An 18857-nucleotide genomic window follows, 5' to 3' on the forward strand; every position below is an offset into this window, starting at 1 on the left:
GCGGTTGGGGTGGGGGGGTGGGGGTGACACTGGGCAGCCTTTCACAGACAACCCCTCGGCTGCCCCAGCGGACCCCATGCCAAGGTGGGGGGGCAGCTGTGCAGCCCCACAGGGACCATGGGGTGCGATGCGCCCCCCCTGTGCCCCCCCCGTGTTGGCAGGCAGAGCAGCTCCCGGGTAAGTGCACTTGGTAGCGCCTGGGCAGGGGGGCCGAGGAGGCTGGGCAGAGCCCCCCAGCTCCTGGGGCACCCCAGGACCCCACATGGCTGGCAGCCCCCCCATCTGGGGCAAAAGGTGCCCCCCACCACCTTCCTGGGGTGGGGGGCCGAGCAGCACCCCAGAGAGGGGCTGGGGCTGACCCAGGGGTGGGGTACAGTCTGTGGGGGTGCCCCCCCTCTGGTCCCTGTCACCCACCACTCCCACTCTGTCCTGCTGTGGGGTGCCCCCCACGTTCCCAACTCGGTACCATCCTGGCTCTGGGGACGATCTCCCCTGTGCCAGGGCCGAATCCTGCACCCCACCCTGTCCCCCCTTGCCCTCCACAGTGCTCGGGCTGGTTCCCCCCTCCCCGCTCCCCTCCGTGCCCCCACACACGGCTCCAGCTGCGTCCCCATCCCCGTCGGGGTTGGGGGCTCAGCCGAGGCGCGGGGTCACTTCTCCGTCAGCGAGAGCTGCAGGATCCGCTGCAGCTCCTCTTCCTCCTGGCGTGTCCGCCGCTCGGCTTCCTCCTGCTCCCGCGCCGACAGTGCCATGGCCAGCTGCAGCTGCTCGGCGTAGCTGGGGAACAGGGCGCTGGGGCCCCCGCCACCCCCTCCCGGGGCTGGGGGCACGGGGGAACGGGGGGACGCAGCGTGCTGGGGAGTCCTGGGGGGGTGGCAGCGTCTCAGCTGGGGGTCCCTGTGGGGTTGGCACCCACTCCCGCTCCCCGCGTTGGGGGCTGGCTGAACCTTACCAACCTGTCTCCTCGGCGGCTCTCGTGTGACATGGGGTGGGTGCCCGGCTTGCTGTTGGTCAGCGCTTCCCAAATTGTCACCTGCGGGTGGTGACAGAGGGATGCTGGGAGGGTGACACCTCATAGCATCCCAAACCCCAACCCTTCCCAAATTGTCACCTGCGGATGGTGACAGAGGGATGCTGGGAGGGTGGCACCTCGTCGCATCCCAAACCCCAGCCCTTCCGCGCGAGCTCGGCCACCCGCTGCGGGATGCGGGGATGCTGCGAGGTCCCAGGGGCAGCACCGGGACAGGGTGGGCAGCACAGACCCCACCCTGAGGGGCAGGAGAAGGATGGGGAGAAGGTGGAGGCACTCACCTGGTCGTACTCGCTGCCGGCTTCCAGCAGGCTCTGCTGGATGGCAAACTGCAGCAGATCATCCTCGTCCTCCCGCAGCGTGTCCTGGTGGGTGCCCACCACGCTGTACCCCCGCGGCACCTCGAAGAGCGCCGGGTCCATCTCGCACGCCCGGCACGAGGCTGCGGGGAGACGGGGGTCAGGGTGGCCGAGCACCCCGCCGCGTCCGTCCCACCCCAACCCCCCGTACTCAGGGAGCTGGAGCTGCTGACGCTGGAGGAGTCGCTGCTGGGCGAGGGCGCCTCGCTGCTGGGGCTGTGCCGCAGGGAGCTGACGGGCTCGTCGCACCCGTTGAGGTTCCCGAAGGTGATGCGGGCGTTGAGGATGTGGAAGATGGGGATTTCTGCAGGAAATAAAGGGGAAAACCAAAAAAGCAGGGAGGGAAGCTGGATGCGCCACCCGCACCGGAGACAAAGCCCCCCCGCTCCCCGTACCAATCTTGACGGGGAAGCCGGGCGGGAGGCGCAGGGTGATGAAGTCCCGCAGCTTGGCGAAGAGCGCGTTGCTTATTGCCATGAGGTCGATGATGGGGGCGACCTGCTCGCAGAGGGACAGCGGGTGGTCCTCGCACAGCCACAGCTTCGCCTTGAACCTGCCGGGGACAGGCGCCGGGCTGGGGACCCCCCTGCCTGCACCCCCACCCCCCAGGGGCTCCGCAGCGCTCGGGGTGGGGGCCGGACAGGGGGGATCCCCTCCAGTTTTCTCCCTCCCTCACTTCTGCGTCTTGGTGGTGAGCTCCATGGGCCGCCCCATGTCGCGGTTGCCCAGCTCGAAGTTGGGGTTGAAGTACTCCTCGGGGGTGATGGCGGTGGGGTTGGCGTGGCTCAGCGTTTGCGTGATCAGCGTCTGCAGGACAAGCCCCGGCACGGTAACAGGGGGTTCGACCGCGGGGCCGCCCCGCAAAGCTCCTCGGGACACTCACCCCGTTGTTGGGCCCCACGTGCTGCTCGGCGATGCCCAGGAATGACTGCAGGGGGGTCTTGCTGCCTGCAGGAGAGGACGAGGTGAGGGCTGGAGCCGGCACGGCGCCCTGCCTGTCGTGCCCACGCCGCCTCCACCTTTGCTCTTGCCCTTGTGCTGGTCCGAGAGGTGCTCAGTCCGCGTCCGCGTGATCAGCTCCACGTTGGACGCGCCGTAGACCTGAACAAGGAGACGTAAGTGATGGATACCCCTCCAAAAGTGGCCACAGTCGCTCACGCAGCTCAACATCCCGTGCCCCTCACCTTGGCCTCGTATCCATTCACCATTTCTGTCTTCTCGCTCCTCCAGCCCAGGATCCCAGATTTGTTCCTGGAACGAGATGGAGCATCGTGACGGTCTCGCTCAGACATCCCAGGGTGTGGGTACCCGCGAGGGGCTGCTCGCCCCCACGGAGGGGCTGGTGCTGCCCCCCAGCCCACCTCTCGAAGGCGATGTTCTTGGTATCGAGCTGGGTGGTGACGACGGGGGCCGTCAGCCGCCCCATCACCTGCTCCTCGGTGGGCTGCACAGCAGCCAGCAGCACCTCCTGGTCGTGGCCGGCCAGGGCCAGCGTCTCCGAGTAAACCACCCGCCGGTCGTGGTCAATCTCCATCACCACCGCGCTGGTGTCTAGCGGGAGGAGGGTCAGGAACAACCCCAGTCCCCGCGCCATCGCCTGGACCCGCTGCAGCACCGAGGGATTCTGGACACTCCGGTGCCGGCTCACCTTGTCCTCGAAAGACGAAGCTGCGGTTGCCTCGCTGCCAGGTCATATGGTCGAAGCCCAGCAGCGTGGTGTCCACCCGCAGGTTCTGGCCGCTCTTCCACACCTTGTAGGTGTCACTGGGGCAGATCTTGGACACCAGCGGCACTGGGGAGAGACGGCGATAGCCCAGCCAGGGATGGGGCCACCCGACACCCCCAGGGGGGCTGGGTCGGGGATGTGCCCAAGAAGCCAGCCCCGCAGTGGGATGGAGATCTTGGGATGTGGTGGGGCAAGAGGACAGGTGTCCCCCATCCCGGGAATGGGGATGGATGTGCGGCCGGGGGCAACGCCAGAAATGGGGGAGACTGCTGGGAAACTCCTGCTCCTCCTGCCCCGCGCTTACCCCAGCTGGTGAACTCCCACTTCATCTCCACGTAGAAGTCCTGGGCCTGCGGAGAGCGCAGCGAGGTCAGGGGGAGCCTGCAGGCAGCATCCCCCCAGCCCTGCTGGATGGAGGTACCTTGCGCAGCTTCTCCAGCAGGATGGGGATCCCGGCCAGGCGCTTGATGGCTCTCTGGTAGTCGCGGTAGCGCAGGACGAGCTGCACCAGCTCCAGGTCACGGGTGCTCACAGCCTCCTGCAGGACTGCGGGGCACAGAGGGGACATGGCAGAGCACGGCACAGAGCCACACGCGTGTAGCACCGCGTGAGCCGTCCCTGGGGAAGCTGCCGCTCCAGGCTGAGCGTGTCCACGCTCGTGATGGTGCCCAGGCAGCGTGGCAGGGACTGAGGCGGCGAGCCCCCCGCTCACCTGTCCAGCCGCTGCGGTTCTCCTTGCCCACGTCGGCACCATGCTTCAGCAGCACCCTGGCGCACTCCAGGTGCCCCAGCGTGGTGGCCAGGTGCAGCGGGGTGCGTCCTCGGGGGTCCAGCTGCTCAATGTCGGCCTGCAGGGAGGTTGCAACGCTCGGAAGACGTGCGGTGGCCGGACCTCTCCCCCCAACCTATCCCTCCTGCAGACCCAAGGCTCCCAGCCGGAGCAGCCAGGGAAAGCAGCCGACATTTGCTGGTATCTCAGAGAGCACCCCCATCCCCGAAAGACGCACAAGCACTGCACCCCAAAAGGCTTTCCCTGCTCCCCTGCTCCCTGCCAGCCCCGTGGGGAGGGTGGAGAGAGTTTGGCGGTGGCTGCCAGAACGCAGCACGTGGCCACGGAGCTTGGGCACGGCAGCGGGGAGCACGGATGCCCGCGGTGCGTGGAATTCTGCACGGCTCGATGCAGCTGCAGGCTCGGGAAAAGCCCCCTCCGCAGGGATTTGGAGGTGGGGGCTGCTGCCCAGTTGCCAGGCAGCGGCTGCTGGCAGCCCCCCCTGCGCCAAGGACCAGGAACGCGGCGGGCGCACGTGTTCCCCTGCCTGAGCCAGGGGTGGGCGGCTGCGTGAGCGGAGCGGCTGCTTGGAGGATCCCTGGGCCCTGGGGAGCCGCGCGCTGGGGCTGCGATTGTTTGTGCCAAGCCTGGAGCCTGGCGCTCAGCCAGCCCCGAGGAATCCCTCGCCCGCTGGCAAGCGGCGCCGGGCACCCCGAGCACCCCGAGGGCCCCGCTCCTCACGCGGGGTGCAGCGTCGCACCCCCCTGCCCAAGGCTGGGGACACGATTCGGGGTCTGATGGAGCAGCGGGCACGGGGAGCTCAGGCTTTGCCCCCTAGCACCCAGCAGGGACAGATGCCTTGTTCCCGGAGACGGGCACTTGGATGCTGCTGGGGCAGAGGGAATTGGGGACAAAGCCGAAAACAAGGCATGAGCTGCAGGGAGGCCAACCCCGGGAGGACAAACCTGGGGTGTAGGACCCAGAGGTGCCAGCTGGCACCTCGGAGGTGTCTGGGGCTGGAGAGGGGTGGCGTGTGGGGTCTCCGTGCCTAGGCTCTCGCCCACAGCACGTCCCTGCCTCGCTCCTGGGCACGTCCTTCTGTCCCTCTGCCCCAGCAGTGTCTCCATTCGTGCCCAGCACGTGGGCATCCCCACGCCCCTCATCCCCAGGGGCTCACCAGGCAGGGGGATCCCCCTGGTTGCCCACGCAGCCGGAGCAAAACAGCCCCCCAGTTCCCCGGGAGCAACCGTGCTGCTCCAACGCTCTCCAGGCGACTGCTGCTTCTTAATTGCGCTAATGAAATGACTCTAATTAAAGCAATCGCCCCCCAGCCAGGGGACAGGTGCTGCAGGCTCAGCAGGGCTCCCCAGCTGCAGCCGTGCCCCAGCGCTGGGTGGGACGAGGGTCCCCACCGTGGGGACGCGGCATCACGGCCAACCCCGGGGAGACAGCGTGACCCAATTTTTGCAGCGAGCGCTCGGTCCCGGGCCCTGGCGCTGGGACGGCTCGGGGGGCTGCGGCACAGACCGCTGAGTGCTGCCTGTCTTGGGGTGTGACCCCCCTCAGGGATGGGGACAGGGATGGGGATGGCTTTGGGGGTGGCAGCGGTGCGGCACAGGACCCCGGCTCGGCTGCTCCTCCTCTTGTGCCAACCAGGGGCATGGCACGGCACAGCCTCTCCGGCGGCGTTGTCCCCAGGGTGGGGGACATCAGCGCAGGGACAGACCCCTGCACCTGCTCCTGGGTGGCAGTGGGGGACGCAGGCCAGCGGGGGAACTGGTGCCAGGCTCTGCTGTCCCTGCGCAGCCCCAGGTCCCCGCGGCGCGTGACAGGGCAGGCTGTGGGGTGTCCCGGCACAATGAGCTGCGTGTCACCGCCTGCCACATCCCAGCGCTGTCCCTGCCACAGGGACCCTCTGTCCCTCGCTCCCAGGGGGAGGCAAGCGTGGGTGGGAGCTCCTGGTGGCAATTCAGGGGTGACCACGCAGGGACCTTATGGGGACACAGAGAGCAGCAGCGCTGCAGCCTCCAACAGCCTCTCAGCCCCAAACTCCCGCAGGGGAAGGGGGTGCCCTGTGCGGTGCCGCTGCCCCACGCGAGTCCCCGAGGTGGCAGGGAGGCAGAACCCCTGGGCAGGGGGCCCCCCAGCATCACACCCAGCACCCAACCTGCTTAGCGGGGGGGATGCTCCGGCAGGGAGAAGGGCTGAACCATGTCCCTGGATGCTCTGGATGAAGGCAGGGGGCTGCACCTGGGCTACCCCCACCTCCTTCCTCCAAACCCCCACCTGCCCTGGGCTCCTGCCCCCACGGACCCCCTGTGCCCCCTGTGCCCCCGGCTTCTCTCTCACCTTGCAGATGGCAGCGGGGGCCACGGCAGAGCCCCTGCACTGGCCAGGCCTGGGGATCATAGGATCACTGGATCACCAGGGAGAGGGTTAGAAATCCTCTCCGCAGGCCAGCGTGGCCGCAGCCACCCTGACAGCCCCTGCATCTCCCTGCACCTGCCTGCGCCCTGCTGCCATCCCACCGCTCCTGGGAACAACGACCCCAAATTATGAATTAAACAAACGTGCGATGGGGTGTGGGGGCCAAGGTGATGCTGGCAAAGCCCCCACAAAGGGAGCGGGTGTGGCAGGAGCCGTCGCCTGCATCCCAGTGGGAGCATCGTGGAGACCCCCCCCACTCCGAGCATCGCTGGGGTCCCTCAGCACCCCGGAGTACCCGGAGCTGGGCTGGGGAGCAGGGATGTTCTGGGCTCAGCCTCCCTCCAGCGCCTGCGGTTTCCTGCGTCTTCGGGTTGGGTTTTAATTACCTGAATTGCAACGCCGCTGGGGAGAGGGAGGCTGGGACCTGCCTGGGACGTGCCCCGCCACCCCGCTCTGTCCCCAGCCAGCTCGGGGGGGGGCTCCTAGGCTGGGGGGTCCCCCCTCCTTGAGGAGAACCACCTGCCTCCTGGGCTGGGGGCTTCTCCCCCGGCAGCATCATCCCCGCTCCGAGAGGGGGGGAGCCGGGGGGGTAGGGGAGCTGCACCCCCCGCGGGGCTGGGAGCCCCCCGAGAAGCGGGATGCGAGTTGGGGTGCCGGGGACCCGCAGAGGCCTAGCGAGGAGCCGGAGACACGTGGGGAGGGATGCTTGGGGCTGCGTGCGCCGGGGGGATGCAGGAGACCCGCGGGTGGTACCCGACAGCCCGGGGGGGGGGGGATGGGGGCAGCTGGGGGAGCCCCGGCACCCCCAAACCTGTGTCAGCCACCCCCTCCTCACCCTCATCTCCATCCCCATCCCCATCCCGGCTGCATCCCGGGGCCGTTGCATCATCCCGAGCCGGAGCGGGGGTGCCACCCCCCCCCTCAGCCCCCACCCCCCCCGCACCTGCTTGGTGCTGAGCTCCCGGTCCAGGTCGCGGGGGCGGTTGTGCCAGACGAGGTAGTGCAGCGGGTACCTGCCCTCCGGCCCCTTCCTACCCGAGCAAGACGCGAGCATCCTCCGTTCATGCTGGAGCGGCGGGCGCGGCGCGGGGCGGGGCGGCCCCCTCCCGCACCGGGCAGACCCCCAACCCCCCCGCCCCGCACACACCGGCCTCATGGGACTTGTAGTCGCCCCCTCCCCGCCACCCTCCTCCTCCTCCTCCTCGCTTTTCCCCCCTCCTCCACCCGCACCGCTCAGCCCATCACCGCAGCCTCTGACCCTGCAAAGGGGGAGCTCGGATAGCACTCAGACCCCCCCCCCCCAACCTCCCCTCCAGGCTGATTCTGGGGTGAAGCGGGGCACCCGACACCCTCAGTGCCCTGCCAGGCTCTGGAGGGACCCTGAGCATCATCCCACCCTCATCCTCATCCCCAGGCACATGGTGGGTTGGGGCTCCGTCCTGAGCGCCCCCCCACCCAGGGGGTTAAAAAAAAAAAAAAAAAGCTCGGGGTCCCCCCCCCCGGCCCCGTTTCCTTTTCCGCCTGCGTTTCTCCGGCGCGGGCGTCGTGTTTTTCCGGCTGCTGCCCGAGAACAATGCGAGGTTGGGCCTCTGCGGCCTCCTCGGCCTCCGCTGGCGCCACGCTCCGAGCCCCCCAGCCCCGCACCCCCCCCCACCCCAACACGGGGACAACACCGAGCGGGGGACCCCATCACATTCCCATTCCAATGGGATGAAGGCGGCGATGGCCTCGTCTCCCATCCCCGTACGGCATCCCCCATCGCTGCCCCATGACGTCATGAGCCGTCTCCATGGCAACCAGCGGTGATGTCATCGCAGCCCATGGGGTTGGGGGGCAAGACCCCCTGCCCGTGTCCCTGCTGTGTCCCCCAGACCATGCCGGTGTCCCCATTGCATCCCCAGCCTGTGCCCGTGTCCTGTATCCCAGATTTCCATCCCCTCCCGTGTCACCCCCATGGGGACATTGGGGTGTCCTCCCTGCTCCGAGCACTCCTGGGGGCGCAGAGTCGGGGACAGACCTTCCGAGGAGGTCCCAGTCATCCCAAAATTCCCCAAGGGATGTTGTAGGTCGCCCAGCAAGGTGTCCGGGGACCCCCGCCCCACGGGGCACCTGGTGATTCTATGATTTGATGATTGGAGGCGTTGGGTGACCTGGAGTGGTGGAGGGAGGTGGCACTGGGAACAGGACTGGGGGTGCTCGGGGCCGGGGATGAACCCCGGGTGAGCACCCAGAGATGGTGCTTCAATGCTCAGAGCGGGACTGGGATGAGGAGAAGGTGGCCAGGGCCGTGGGTGAGGGACGCAGGACCAGGACCAGGACTAGGACTAGGACCAAGGATTAGGACCAAAACCAAGGACCAAGAACCAGGACTAGGACCAACGACCAAGGACCAAGACCAAAGAGCAAGGACCAGGACCAGGACTGGGACTAGGAACAGGAACAGGAACAGGAACAGGAACAGGAACAGGAACAGGAACAGGAACAGGAACAGGAACAGGACTAGGACTAGAACCAGGACCAGGACCAGGACAGGACAAGGACTGGAACCAAGGATCAGAACCAGGACCAAGGACCAAGGACCAAGACCAAGGACCAGGATCAGGATCAGGATCAGGATCAGGACCAGGACCAGAACCAAAGACCAAGGACCAAGGACCAAGGACCAAGGACTGGGACCAGGACCAGGACTGGTACCAGGACTGGGACTAGGAACAGGACCAGGACTGGTACCAGGACCAAGGACCAGGACTAGGACCAGGACTGGAACCAAGGATCAGAACCAGGACCAAGGACCCAGGACCGGGACCAGGACCAGGACCAGGACCAGGACCAAGGACCAGGACCAAGGACCAAGGACCAAGGACTGGGACCAGGACCAGGACCAGGACCAGGACCAGGACCAGGACCAAGGACCAAGGACCAGGACCGGGACCAGGACCAGGACCAGGACCAGGACCCAGGACGGGGACCAGGACCAGGAGGGCCCCCATCCCCGGTGCCGGGGTGAGGGCTGGATGCAGCCCAGGAGCAGCAGGATGCTCGGGGCCAGGAGATGCGCAGGAGCCGGGTGGGTGGCAGGCGCGGGGGGCTCAGAGCCCGGGGTGGGGGGACACCGAGGGCCGGGACAGGAGCAGGCTGGGCCGGGAGCGGGGCCGGGGCCGGGATCGGGGCGGATCCCGGTGCCGGTGCCGGTGCGGGGCGGTCCCGGGGCGGTGCCGGTGCCGGTATCGGGGCGGTGCCGGTGCGGGGGGCGGTGCGGCCCCTCCTCCGCCGGGGCCGGGCTTGCGCCGCTTCCTGCGGAGGCGCCGGGAGCCGCGGGCAGCCCCCCCCCCACCCCTCCGCCGCCGCCGCCGCCGCCCCCCCCGGGGCCGCCCCCCACGCTGGCGCAGCGCCCCGGGCCCGCCTCGCCGCTCAGGATGGCCCGCAAGCCGCCCCGGGCCGAGCTCTGCGCCGACTGCAGCGCCCCAGGTAACGGCCGGCCCCGCACCGGCCCCGCACCGGCCCCCCGAGCGCCCCCGCACCGGCCCCCGCGCCGCCCGGTGCCCCCCGGCATCCCCGCGAGACCCCGCTGCGCCCCTCGGTGCGCCCCCAGCATCCCTAGGAGACCCCTCTGCACCTCCCAGTGCCCCCCAGCATCTTCGCGAGACCCCTCTGCGCCCTCCGGTGCATCCCCAATATCCCCGTGAGCCCCCTCTGCACCCCCCGGTGCCCCCCAGCATCTTCGCGAGACCCCTCGGTGCGCCCCCAGCATCCCTGTGAGACCCCTCTGCACCCCTCGGTGCGCCCCCAGCATCCCTAGGAGACCCCGCTACACCTCCCAGTGCCCCCCAGCATCCCTAGGAGACCCCTCTGCACCCCCCGGTGCCCCCTGGCAGCCCTAGGAGACCCCTCTGCACCTCCCGGTGCCCCCCAGCATCCCTGTGAGACCCTTCTGTGCCCCCCGGTGCATCCCCAGTATCCCCGTGAGCCCCCTCTGCACTCCTCGGTGCCCCCCAGCATCCCCGTGAGCCCGCTCTGCACCTCCCGGTGCCCCCCAGCATCTTTGCGAGACCCCTCTGCGCCCCTCGGTGCGCCACCAGCATCCCTATGAGACCCCTCTGCACCTCCCGGTGCCCCACAGTATCCCCGTGAGCCCCCTCTGCACCCCCCGGTTCATCCCCAGTATCCCCGTGAGACCCTGCTGCGCCCCTCGGTGTGCCCCCAGCATCCCCGTGAGACACACTGCACCCCTCAATGCTCCTCAGTGTACCCCCAGCATCCCTGTGAGACCCCTCTGTGCCCCTCGGTGCCCCCCAGCACATCCCCAGCATCCCCATAAAACCCACTGCACCTCTTGGTGCCTCCCGGTGCACACCCAGTACCCCCATGAGCCCCCACTGCACCCCCCAGTGCATCTGCAGCATCCCCATGAGCCCCCTGTGCACCTCTTGGTGCCCCCCAGTGCATCCCCAGCAACCCCATGTTGCCCCCAGAACATCCTCAGCACCTCTGTGAGCTCTCTCTGCACCCCGTCGTGCCCCTCAGTGCACCCCAGCACCCTGGTGAGCCCACTCTGCACCCCACGCTGCCCCCAGCACCCCCATGAACCCCCACTGCACCCCATGGTGCGTCCTCAGCAACCCTTGAGCCTGCTCTGCACCCCTCGGTGCCCCCCAGTGCACCCCTAGTGTCCCCATGAGCCCCCTCTGCATCCCATGCTCCCCTCCAGTGCATCCCCAGCACCCCACGAGCCCCTCGCACCCCTTGGTGCACCCCTCCAGTTCCAAGGAGCCCTTTAGCATCTCCTCTTCCACCCCTCGGCTCAGCCTCTTCACACGCTCGGGGTGACCCCGGGACCCCCTCCATGAGTCCCCTCTGCACCTTGGGGACCCCCGCTCAGTGCCCTTCTCTTCCCCCAGAAACCCTCCGCTGTGCCCCCAGTGCAATGCCTTGGTGAGGCCCCTGCGCTCCCTTGGTGCCCCCCCTTTTTTCCCTCAGGAATCTCCCAGTACACCCCAAATATCACCCCGAGACCCCCCTGCAGTGTGCCTGCTGTACCCCCAGTGCCCCCGCGCACCACCCACACCCTCAGCACCCTCAGCGCGGGGGCTGCTGGCACAGCCTGGGGACGCGCTGGTGGATGCCAGCTGCACCGAGGACCCTGGAAATAATAGGGGGGGGCCCTCCTGCACCCCCCAGCACCCTCCTGCGCCCCCCAGCACCCACGCTGGCTGCGGTGCCGGGAGAGGCTGCGCTGCAAGCCGGAGCCTGAGCCTGGGCAAGACCATTCCCATCTCCGGCAGCGCCGGTGCCCGCAGCCCCTGCACGAGCCCGCGGGCATCGCGGTGAGGCCGGCCCCCCAAAACGCTGCCCGCAGTGGGGCTGGCCCCCCAAAACGCTGCCCCTGGCCAGCCCCACGGCGATGAATGAATGGGGCGTCGAGGCCCCGGAAAGGTGCCCGCGGGCCAAGGCTGCGCTGAGATTATTCCGGCCACGTGCCAAGGGCCGGCTCGTGCCAGGAGAGCCGGCGGCGAGCGTGGGCGCAGGGCTGCCCTGCCTGCAGGGCGCGTCTCCCGTGCTGGTGGGTGGCGGGCACCGCGGGGGTGCCCAGGGCGCCGCTGAGATTTCCCTGCCGGGGCGGGCAAGGGTGGAAATGGAAACCGGTTTCTTCCAATCTCTTATCGCCCGGCAGCCATGTGAGGAAATGAGTTAGAAAGTCCAGAGGCCGCTTCCAACCGCACCGGGAGCACCCGCCGCTGGCGATGCGCTGGCTGGCACCACGGGGCGCGATGCCCACGGGGCCGAATCGTGCTGCGCGGGGATGCCAGCCGGACAAACCCTCCCCTCGCCAGCATGGGGATGAGTTTTAGGGGCCCAGCCCCTAAAAGAGAGTTTGTGCTCCTCGCAGGGTTTGGGGTGTCCCCCCCAATCCATGGCCCCGGATCCTCCCGGCTCAGCTTCGCCATCCGGCTCCCCCGGCGCTGTGCGTCCTGTTCCCGGCAGCGCCCGTGGGCAGCGGGCGTGAAGGCGCAGATGCCGCCGCGCCGGCTGCCAAGGCGCTGCCATCTGCGCGCGCGGCGCTGCCAGGCTGGGGGGGCGCCGCTTGCACTCTGGAGCGCCGCAGGGCTGGGGGGCCCCCAAATCCGGGGGGGGTTTGGGGACGGGGATGGGACCCTTGGAGAAGGAAGGAAGCAGGGGAAGCCTGGCCGCCCATCTGCCTTCCTCTGCGGGGTCACGGGGCCACCGTCAGCCCCTCGGGGCCATTGTAGCTGGCCAGAGCTGCCACCCCCTCCCCGAATCTGGCCCCCCAGGCTTGGGGGTCAGCGTGGTGTTTGTGTAGGTCCTACAGAAACAAAGGGCTGGGCAGCGTTGGGCATCATCCCCCCGTGTTGCGGGGGATGCTGTGACCCAGCACGTGGGGGGCCAAATCCTGCCCTCAGTGCTGCTGGGGGAGCTGTGGCCGCACAGCCACTCCAGCCCCTGTTTTTGGGGTGCGGGGAGCTGCTGTGTGTCGGGGAGCAGGGGCCCCCGCGGGTGCTGGGGCAGGTGCCAGCGCGGCCGCTCAAACAGCCCTTTGTTCCCAGCGGGGACGCAAAGCGCTGTGGTTTGGCTGGCAGAGAGAGCTGGGGGGCACGGCACCTGCCCCTGTTTTCGGGGTGTCCCATGGCACTGACCCCAGGGTGGGCGCAGATGGTGGTCGCCGTAGCTGGGACCCACGGGCTGGGGGTGCCCGCCTATTGGGGGGCACATAGAGCTCCCCCAGCCCCCCTGATGCCCCACAGGGTGCTCGCGGGGTGCTGGAGATTCGGGGTGCGCTGCCGCAGGGCTGGCATCACCCGTGCCACCAGCCGCCTTCCCGGTGGGGGAGGCCAAATCCTGCACCCCCCCCTTTTTGGCTGCTGCCTGGTTGCCACGGGAACCCTGTGGGTTTTTTCCCTGGTGATGGACCGAGCCCCTCGCCGCCGTGGAAACGGTCGCTGTGGCAACGCATCCCCCACCCAGCAGCCTCCGCCGCAGGGAGGGGACCAAGGTGTCGGGGACACCTGGTGACCCCCCACCCCCGTGACACCCCGCAGACCCCGGCTGGGCCTCCATCAACCGCGGGGTGCTGATCTGCGACGAGTGCTGCAGCGTGCACCGTAGCCTGGGCCGCCACATCTCCATCGTCAAGCACCTGCGCCACAGCCCCTGGCCCCCCACCCTGCTCCAGGTGGGTGCCAGCCGGTGCGGGGACACTGGGGGGGCGCATACGGGGACCCCCGGCGCCCACCGCGCTGCCTCTGCCCCAGCAGATGGTTCACACCTTGGCGAGCAACGGCGCCAACTCCATCTGGGAGCACTCGCTGCTGGATCCCGCTCAGGTGCAGAGCGGGCGGCGGAAGGCGAACCCCCAGGACAAAGTGCAGTAAGTGCCCCCCCTGGCACCGCGGGGAGGGGGTCCGTGCCGCCCGGGCGCCCCCGTCTCACCCCGAAACCCGCTCCCATCGCCCTCAGCCCCACCAAGTCGGAGTTCATCCGCGCCAAGTACCAGATGCTGGCCTTCGTGCACAAGCTGCCCTGCCGCGACGACGACGGCGTCACCGCCAAGGACCTCAGCAAGGTGGGGCGCGGGCTGGGGGCGCTGGGACCCCCAGGTGGCAGGGACAGACCCCCCCTTAGCCGCTCTCTCCTCCGCAGCAATTGCACTCGAGCGTGCGGACGGGCAACCTGGAGACCTGCCTGCGCCTGCTCTCGCTGGGCGCCCAGGCCAACTTCTTCCACCCGGTGAGCGCCGGTGGGGCTGGGGGTAACCTGGGCACGGGCTGGGGGTCCCGGAGCCCCGTCCCGTGGGGCTGAGCCTGCCCGTGCCCGCAGGAGAAGGGCACCACGCCGCTGCACGTGGCCGCCAAGGCCGGCCAGATCCTGCAGGCAGAGCTGCTGGTGGTGTACGGCGCCGATCCCGGGGCGCCCGACGTCAACGGCCGCACGCCCATCGACTATGCCAGGTGAGGGTGGGGAAAAAGCGGGGGTGTCCCCGCTGCCTGCGCCCCCGTTTAGGGCTGGCATCACCCCTGCCCTCCCCTCATAGGCAGGCAGCCCAGCACGAGCTGGCGGAGCGGCTGGTGGAGTGCCAGTACGAGCTGACCGACCGGCTGGCCTTCTACCTCTGCGGCAGGAAACCAGGTGAGCGCGGGGGTCCTGGGGGGCGCTCGGCCCCTGGCGGGGGGCACCGAGCCGCACTCACCACCCCTTTCTTCGCACAGACCACAAGAACGGGCACTACATCATCCCGCAGATGGCCGATAGGTGAGTGCCCCGCGCCCGCGGCCCCGCTGCCCCGTCCCGTGTCCCCCTCGGCGTCCCCGCTGGGCTGAGGGGGGGACCGCGGTCACCTCCCCGTGACCGGCGATGGAGCATCTCTTGAGGGGGGTCGGATTGGGGGGGCCGCGTGCCCGCGTGTTTAACATCCGCCTTTATCCTGTTCTTCCCTCCGCTGCCTTCTCCGGAGCGCAGGGTGCGCCCAAAGTGCATGGCACAGAGGTATTGTCCGCTCGGCTCAGCTCCGGGGGCCCCCCCGTGCCGCCCCGGCCGCTCAGAACCCGGGGGGCACACAGGGAGGGGGGGTCCTGCTTGCCCTGTGCCACCTCCTCCCCCTGTGCCTGCACGCCAGCCCTGCTCGGTGAAGCCCCCCACACCTCGGGGCGGGGGTCCCTGTCCTGGTGGGGCGCAACTGGGGACTGTGTCGGTGGGGACAGGCCAGGAATAACCCTGCTTTGTGTCTCCCCCCTCCCCGTATCCCCCAAGCCTGGACCTCTCCGAGCTGGCCAAGGCAGCCAAGAAGAAGCTGCAGGCGGTGAGTGGGGGCGAGGGCTGGGGTTTAGGGGGGTCCCGTCGGCTCCCCCTGTCCCGCCTGATGCCGTTGCTCATCCCGCCGCAGCTCAGCAACCGCCTCTTCGAGGAGTTGGCCATGGACGTCTACGATGAGGTTGACCGCCGCGAGAACGACGCGGGTGAGCGTGGGGCGCGGGGTGCAGCCCCCCCAGGGCTGGGGCCGCAGCGGGCGTCACAGCGCGGGGAGGAGCAGCCGCAGGGCCGTGGCTGAGCCCAACGCTCCCCCCGCAACCCCGAGCTGGATCCCTTTGCCGGCCCCTTCTTCCTCGTTCCTTCGGCCGGGAAGGTTTGCTCGGCACGAGGGGCCGGGGCTGGGGGGCTGGGGGTGGTGGGATGGGGACCCCCGGCGCAGGGGCTCACTGGGGGGGTGCCTCTAGCTTGGGGGTGGGGGAGTGGGATGGGAGACACCCCCTTTCCACAGCAGGGTGGGTGTGGATGGGCTCACCAGCCCCTTTCCGCGCTGGCTGGGGGGGCGCAGGGCTGGCACCCCAACAGTCGAGGAGCTGGGGGGGCTGCAGGGGGGGCGCGGGGAGGGGTCCCGGCCCCATGGGGAGACTCTGGGGGCGGCGATCGCCGTCAGCGCGGCCGAGCTCGGCTCCCAGCCCCGTCAAGCTGGCCCCGTGCCCGCGCTTGCGTCCTGCCAGCTCCGCCGCCGGCCCCAGGCCCGGCCGCCCGCTCGCTTTTAGGGGGGGTCCGACCCCCACAGCCCCCCCCTCCCAGGGCTCTGACCCCGCCGCCTGCCCGCAGTGTGGCTGACGACGCAGAACCACAGCACCCTGGTGACCGAGCGCAGCGCCGTCCCCTTCCTCCCCGTCAACCCCGAGTACTCGGCCACTCGCAACCAGGTGAGCCCCCCCCCAGGCCCCCAGACCCACCTTTGCACCCCAGACCCCCGCTCACCCCCCCTCTCCCACCCCTCCAGGGCCGGCAGAAGCTGGCCAGGTTCAACGCCAGGGAGTTTGCCACCTTGCTCATCGACATCCTCGGCGAAGCCAAGCGCCGGCAGCAAGGGAAGAGTCTGCTGAGCCCCACAGGTGAGGGTTGGGGGGGTGGCGAGGTGGGGCAGCAAGCATCCCCTCCCGGCCCCACGGCTCAGCATCCTCGACCTTCCCCCAGACGCCCTCGACTACTCGCTGCGGAGCCAAAGCGACGTGGACGACCAGCACGACTACGACAGCGTTGCCTCCGACGAGGACACGGACCAGGAGCTGCTGCGCAACGCCTCCCGCAACAACCGGGCCAGGGTGAGCCCCGGCTTCTCCCCTCCCCGAGCCCCCCCGCCCCAGCTCCGCAGCCCCGCGCTGAGCCCCTCTCCCCGCAGAGCATGGACTCCTCCGACCTCTCCGATGGCCCCATCACGCTGCAGGAGTACCTGGAGGTGAAGAAAGCCCTGGCGGCCTCCGAGGCCAAGGTGCAGCAGCTGATGAAGGTGAACAACAGCCTGAGCGACGAGCTGCGCCGGCTGCAGCGCGAGGTGGGTGCGGGGCAGCAGGATTCGCCCCCCCTGAACCCTTGGCAAAGCCCCCTCCCCGCTGATGCCTCCTGTCCCGCTGCTGCAGATCCACAAGCTGCAGGCGGAGAACACGCAGATGCGGCAGCAGCCGGGCCCCGCGCACCCAACGCCGGCTCCCAGCGAGCGGCCGGAGCACGGGCACCCCCCGAGCTCAGCCCCCCAGCTCCGGCGGGATCGCCAGGCCTTCTCCATGTACGAGCCGGGCTCGGCACTCAAACTCTTGGGGCAGCCGGTGGAGGAGCTGGTGACGCGGCTGCAGCCCTTCGGTGCCGGCGTGAGTGAGCTGGAGGGGTTGGGGGGTGGGTTTTGGGGTGCAGCCTCTCCCCGGCCCCCCGAGGCTGCTGGGTCTGCTCCCCACGGGGCCGTAACCTTCCGTGTGTCGGCAGGAGGTGGAGGACGAGTCTATGTACTCCATGCACATCCCGGCCAGCGTGTACCGGGTAAGGGGACTGCAGTGGTCGTTGCCCTCCTGGGATGTGACTTCTCTGCTGTCCTGGGACGTCCCGTCCCCCCCTGCACCCCTGGGGGACAGTGGCTGTTCCTGCATGCAGGGTGGCAGCATCCCCTGTGCTCGTCCTCCCCTGCGCATCACCGGGGTCGCTTCGGGACCCTCCTGCGCCCCGTTCACCGCTGGTTTTCCCCTCTTTTCCCCCTCCAGATCCGGAAAGGTCCGTCTGCCTCCTCGGTGCCCTTTCCCCCATCCTCCCCGCTGCTCTCCTGCCCGCCCGACGGTGCCCGGCACATGGTGACGTACCGGGGAGGGGGTGGGGGGGGCCCAGACCCCGGCCGTGCCCGGGAACGAGGCGACGCGGGGCCTGACGCTGCTGCTCTCTCTCCAGAGCAAGCTGGACCGACACGGCAGCGGCACCGACAGCGACTACGACAACACCCAGGCGGGTGAGGTGCTGATCAGGTGAGTGCCAGGGCCGGGGGGCGGCGCAGGGGGACACGGGGCTGGCGCTGACCCCGGGGCGTCGCTCCGTCCCCGCAGCATGGAGGGGAAGCGGTTCGTGGAGCTGAGCAAGGACGAGGACTTCCCGCATGAGCTGGACCCGCTGGACGGGGAGCTGGACCCGGGGCTGCCCAGCACGGAGGACGTCATCCTCAAAACCGAGCAGGTCACCAAGAACATCCAGGAGCTGCTGCGGGCGGCGCAGGAGTCCAAGCACGACAGGTAGAGCTGGGGAACAGCCTGGGGGTCCCTCTGGATCGGGAGGCATCGTCCCCTTGGCGCTCACACCCTCTGCTCGCCCCCAGCTTCGTGCCGTGCTCTGAGAAGATCCACTCGGCTGTGACGGAGATGGCATCGCTCTTCCCTAAGGTAGGAGAGGCGATGGGTTATCAGGTTCGGGGTCCCCGCCAGGCGCCGTGTCCCCAGTCTGACGCCGCTCCTGCCTCTGCCCCCCTGCAGAAGCCGGCGCTGGAGACGGTGCGGAGCTCCCTGCGGCTGCTCAACGCCAGCGCCTACCGCCTGCAGAGCGAGTGCCGCAAAACGGTGCCGCCCGAGCCGGGCGCCGCTGTGGACTACCAGCTCCTGACCCAGCAGGTCATCCAGTGTGCCTACGACATCGCCAAGGCCGCCAAGCAGCTGGTCACCATCACCACCCGCGAGAAGAAGCAGTGAGCAGCGGCCCCCGGCCCCCCAACACCGACCATGCTCTCCATCTCCTCCTCCCTCCCCTCCGGTGGCGAGCGCGGGCGCGAGTGGCCTTAGCGCCCGGGGTGTTGGGGTGAGCCCTCCCCCCCTTTTTCCCCTGCGCCGCCGAGGAGCTGGTGCTCATCCTGCGGGGTAGGTGCCCGTCTTCCCCCTGTACAGCCCCCTGCCCGCCCCCGCGCAGCGAGCGCCTAACTTATCCTGTACAGAGGCCTGTGGAGCTGCCCGCAGCGGCGGCAGCGATTTACACCCCCCAGAGACCCCCCTCGCTGGGCGGCCGGTACCCCTGGGGCCGCCCGCAGCGTTACACTGGACTGGGGCCCCCGGGGACCCCTCCCCGGGCGTCCTGCCCCCCTCCTGTAAGATGTGACCTTGTACATTTGTATCAATAAAGGTGTGAGCGTTGCACGGCTCCAGTGGCCGCGGGCGTCCCGTGTCCCCCGGGCACCAGGCAGGGCTCGGCCACGTGTCCCTCCCGCTTCGCCCAGTCCCCTTGGCCCCGGCTGGCAGCTGCTTTTGCGGCTCTGTT

General features: G+C 69.4%; 2 protein-coding genes across 5 annotated transcripts; one reads left to right on the forward strand and one right to left on the reverse strand.

Moving 5' to 3' along the window:
• Positions 1–599: 599 nt before the first annotated feature.
• Positions 600–7404, reverse strand: ANKRD13B (ankyrin repeat domain 13B). Of its 3 annotated transcripts, none has more exons than XM_069873725.1 (15): positions 7255–7404; positions 3828–3963; positions 3537–3661; positions 3420–3465; positions 3038–3181; positions 2751–2940; positions 2574–2640; positions 2409–2490; positions 2273–2337; positions 2066–2196; positions 1785–1942; positions 1541–1693; positions 1312–1472; positions 953–1033; positions 600–864 (listed from the first exon to the last, which is right to left on the reverse strand). In XM_069873725.1, the coding sequence occupies exons 1-15, from the start codon at positions 7363–7365 to the stop codon at positions 634–636; spliced, it is 1881 nt and encodes a 626-aa protein (XP_069729826.1). In that variant the 5' UTR covers positions 7366–7404; the 3' UTR covers positions 600–633. The 3 variants fall into 3 exon arrangements, with proteins under 3 accessions (XP_069729826.1, XP_069729828.1, XP_069729827.1); XM_069873727.1 differs by having other exon boundaries at positions 606–777; positions 957–1033; XM_069873726.1 differs by having other exon boundaries at positions 606–864; positions 957–1033.
• A 2263-nt stretch (positions 7405–9667) lies between these two features.
• GIT1 (GIT ArfGAP 1) lies at positions 9668–18733 on the forward strand. 2 transcript variants are annotated; one of them, XM_069874328.1, is made up of 22 exons: positions 9668–9779; positions 13367–13500; positions 13583–13695; positions 13785–13890; positions 13968–14054; positions 14145–14275; positions 14359–14453; positions 14534–14576; positions 14784–14810; positions 15075–15123; positions 15208–15280; positions 15909–16006; positions 16084–16195; positions 16278–16405; positions 16483–16635; positions 16721–16948; positions 17061–17114; positions 17333–17419; positions 17514–17587; positions 17666–17848; positions 17932–17995; positions 18086–18733. In XM_069874328.1, the coding sequence occupies exons 1-22, from the start codon at positions 9728–9730 to the stop codon at positions 18296–18298; spliced, it is 2304 nt and encodes a 767-aa protein (XP_069730429.1). In that variant the 5' UTR covers positions 9668–9727; the 3' UTR covers positions 18299–18733. The 2 variants fall into 2 exon arrangements, with proteins under 2 accessions (XP_069730429.1, XP_069730430.1); XM_069874329.1 differs by lacking the exon at positions 14784–14810.
• Positions 18734–18857: the final 124 nt, after the last annotated feature.

Source organism: Phaenicophaeus curvirostris, chromosome 21 (assembly GCF_032191515.1).
Source record: "Phaenicophaeus curvirostris isolate KB17595 chromosome 21, BPBGC_Pcur_1.0, whole genome shotgun sequence".
NCBI lineage: Eukaryota > Metazoa > Chordata > Aves > Cuculiformes > Cuculidae > Phaenicophaeus > Phaenicophaeus curvirostris.